This window comes from Otolemur garnettii, unplaced genomic scaffold, assembly GCF_000181295.1.
Source record: "Otolemur garnettii isolate 467f Iridium unplaced genomic scaffold, OtoGar3 scaffold00054, whole genome shotgun sequence".
Classification (NCBI taxonomy): Eukaryota; Metazoa; Chordata; class Mammalia; order Primates; family Galagidae; genus Otolemur; species Otolemur garnettii.
The window spans coordinates 2,408,370-2,411,537 of record NW_003852449.1 but is presented as its reverse complement, the minus strand read 5'-3'; the positions used below and the strand labels follow the sequence as shown (position 1 = coordinate 2,411,537).

Sequence of the window (3,168 nt, the reverse complement as noted above, 5' to 3'; positions counted from 1 at the left end):
AAAAAAAAAATACCTCCATCAAGAGTTAGTTTTGACCGCCACTCAACTGGGAGAAATTCAACATGTGTTGCATGGTTAGAAAAATGCCGTTCTTCTATCTTTCTTGCAGCATCCCTCATCCTAAAAACAAAAAACAACAAAAGAAATGCAAATTGAGAGTAAGTTCACATATGCATTATAGAAAATATCTTTAATCGTGATACTTCCATTTGCTTGTAGCTCCAATTATATTCCAATGATTATCACATTAAGCAAGTTTGCAACACTAGCAAACCTTCATTTCAAGGTTAAATATTCTAAGTAATCATCCTATGATTTCAGTAAACAGAATAGTATAATGAATATTCTTGTGCCCTTAGCCAGCTCCAAACATGAGTAAGTCATGGCCTATCTTTGTTTATTTCATCTGTCCTTCCACTCTACCCAAAACAGGAATTTCTAAAATTGAGACCTAACAAAATTGACTTCTGCTTTCCTTTGTTGTCAGTTACGTGACCTGACAGGCACAGACAGATCTGTGGTTTAGCATCACACCATCACGATACAGAGCAAACCGTCCTGGGAAACGTCTCGTGCCATCCCCTCAACGTGTACACTTCTCCCCCATGTTTGAAAGCATCACATGCTACCGAGAAGTCTTTTGTGAAAGGAAGTTTGAGGGGACTGCACCTGTCTGTGTGATAAGCTTCAGTATCAACAAGCACAGATAAAATGTCAAAACGGCACACCACGGGTGGCGCCTGTGGCTTAAGGGGTAGGGCGCCGGTCCCATATACTGGAAGTGGCGGGTTCAAACCTGGCCCCCCGCCCCCCAAAAAACCAACCAACCAAACAAACAAAATAAATAAATAAAAAAAATAATTAAAAAAAAAGGCACGCCACTCACTGGTAAGAGATTTGAGGCAATGCCGATTGTTTCCGTGGGAGGTGCTCTTGCATGCCCAGGAGCCAGAGCCCTGGTAAGCAACCTCCAGTAAACCATCCAACTCGCCCAGCTGGTCTTGCTTGAGTCCTTGGTCTCCCAGTTCCCTCTCCATTTAGGGGGCTGGGTGGGGGTGACTCGATACTGCCCTGGGATTTTCTTATCCTTACCCTTTCAGAAAGAGTGGCTTGTCACGGGTGCGATCACAGCTCTTTATAGCTCTGAATTTTGGGTTCAAGTGATCCAAGATACATTTTTTAAATAAAAAAGCAAGGCTGGGAAGTGTGTGCAGCACGGCACCCTGTGTGTGAAGAGCGTGGCCTGTGCCTAAAGGAACTGGAACATACACGATGAGACGCAGGACACAGACAACGCTGGATGGTGGGACTAGCCCAGAGCCAGCCTGTGGATCCTACACTTCACTGTTCTGATTTGTGACATAAGCTCTGGTGACATTCTTGCCTGCTATTGTTTCCTCCCCTATTTTTTTCTGCATTTATGCCATTTTTTCTTGTTAAAGCCTCATTTTTAGTGAGGCTTCAGGATGGAACAAAATAAGCCTATGTGTTCAACCTACTGTGTTTAATATAAAGACCTTTTTATTTTTCTAAAAAATTACAGCTTTGAAATTGCTAATTTAGGCCTTAGATTCGTAACTTCAATAAAGATCTCCCTTGTAATAAAACTTCACAAAAAGTAAATCCAGTTGTATTTAGTAACCAATTCTAACACTCCCAGCTGTTGTTTATAAACTTTCTTCTCAATCTCTGTAAATAATAAACATATTTCACTGAACAAAAGATTCATTAGCAAATTCATTAAAATAAGGTAAGAGGAAAAAAACCTTTATTTTCAGGCATCTGAGACCTGATTTCATTAGATCCTTGGAGAAGAAAAGGAGCAGAATATGGTCTAACTCCTGGTATACCTTGTTCATTCAATGACAGTCTCACAAAGCGTTTTCTAAGTACAAACCAGCTTCAGAAGGTCAGGATAAAGTTAATTTTACTTTCTTTATAGGCCTGAATAACTAATTTAGGAATGGTGGAAAGCAGGGAAAGGGTAAGAAATCCTCTGGATTTTCCCAACTATACTAAGCAGAATTTTTTTTGTATGAATACTTTCCATCAATTACTGAGTTCCATGGAGACGTTTCCACTAGATTACCCTGTCTCTGAAGGGACTTTACCATAGCGGACTCGATGTGTTCACTTTACTTCCAATAGGACCTCCCAGTTTCCACCTGTGGCTCTACTTCTCCCTACAGTTACGATGCAGTCAACTTCCCTGAGTCCAGCGTGGAATGTGACCAGCTTGGACAGTCAGACCCAGCATGGTCACAGGTATGGATATGGGAAGTTAGATACAACACCCTTAGTTACTGAAATGCATACAGTAGCTGGGGTTCCTGGAAAGAAAGACTTATTCTTTTTCTTCTTTTTTTGAGGAAGGGTATGATTCTGTTGCCCAGGCTAGAGTGCAGTGGTGTCATCACAGCTCACAGCAACCTCTAATTCCTGAGCTCAAGTGATCCTCCTACCTTAAAATCTCAAGTAGCTGGGACTACGGCCCCAGCCACGATGCCTGGCTAATTTTTTCTATGCTTTGTAGAGAGACAAGACCTTACTATGTTGCTCAGGTTTGGTTCTTTTTTCTTGAATTTGAACACAGAGTAGGTCCGAGAATAGCTCCAAAATGAAGGTAGAAACGACAGAAACTGGATCTTGATGACTTGGTTGGCAACACACGTGTTGCTCCTAGACACCTTGGTTTTGTGAGTTACTAAATTCTCCTTTCGGTGTAAGCCTTTTTGGGTTAGAATTTCTCTCACTTGCCCCCAAAGAAATCAAAGTGATAAGCTCACTTATCATCAGCTCCAGAGAGGATATGCCAGCAAACCTAGTTCTGAGGTTCTGGATCTCCCAGCAGAATGTGAACCTAGTGACGTAAGAAGGTGAACGTCAGGGGAAGGAGCAGGCAACGCGTCAGAAAATAGGGCAGGATCGGAGGAAAGGGGCTCCTGTGACACACACCGTGGGGACCAGCAAGGGCGAGGGCGGCTCGGGACTGTCTGATCAGGTGTTTAGTTTTAGGCTGAATTGTACTTTTACTTTACTCCATCAGCTGGCATTAAGAGATGTCAAGATAAAAAATAAAACAGCAGCACCTGACTGTCCCCATCACAAACCTGTGACTGCTCAGGCTTCTTTGCACTGGCCGCCAGTGCTGAGCCGCACTTGGGGAGG

The 3,168-nt window shown here is 42.7% G+C and overlaps 1 protein-coding gene across 2 annotated transcripts in view; it reads right to left on the bottom strand.

Moving 5' to 3' along the window:
• Nucleotides 1-3,168, bottom strand: part of DDHD1 (DDHD domain containing 1) — a 71,421-nt gene that overhangs the window by 26,487 nt on the left and 41,766 nt on the right. For both annotated transcript variants that reach the window (XM_023514521.1, XM_003792132.2), the window contains one exon: nucleotides 14-120. In XM_023514521.1, the coding sequence (XP_023370289.1) occupies nucleotides 14-120 (107 nt within the window). The remainder of the gene's footprint in view (nucleotides 1-13; nucleotides 121-3,168) is intronic.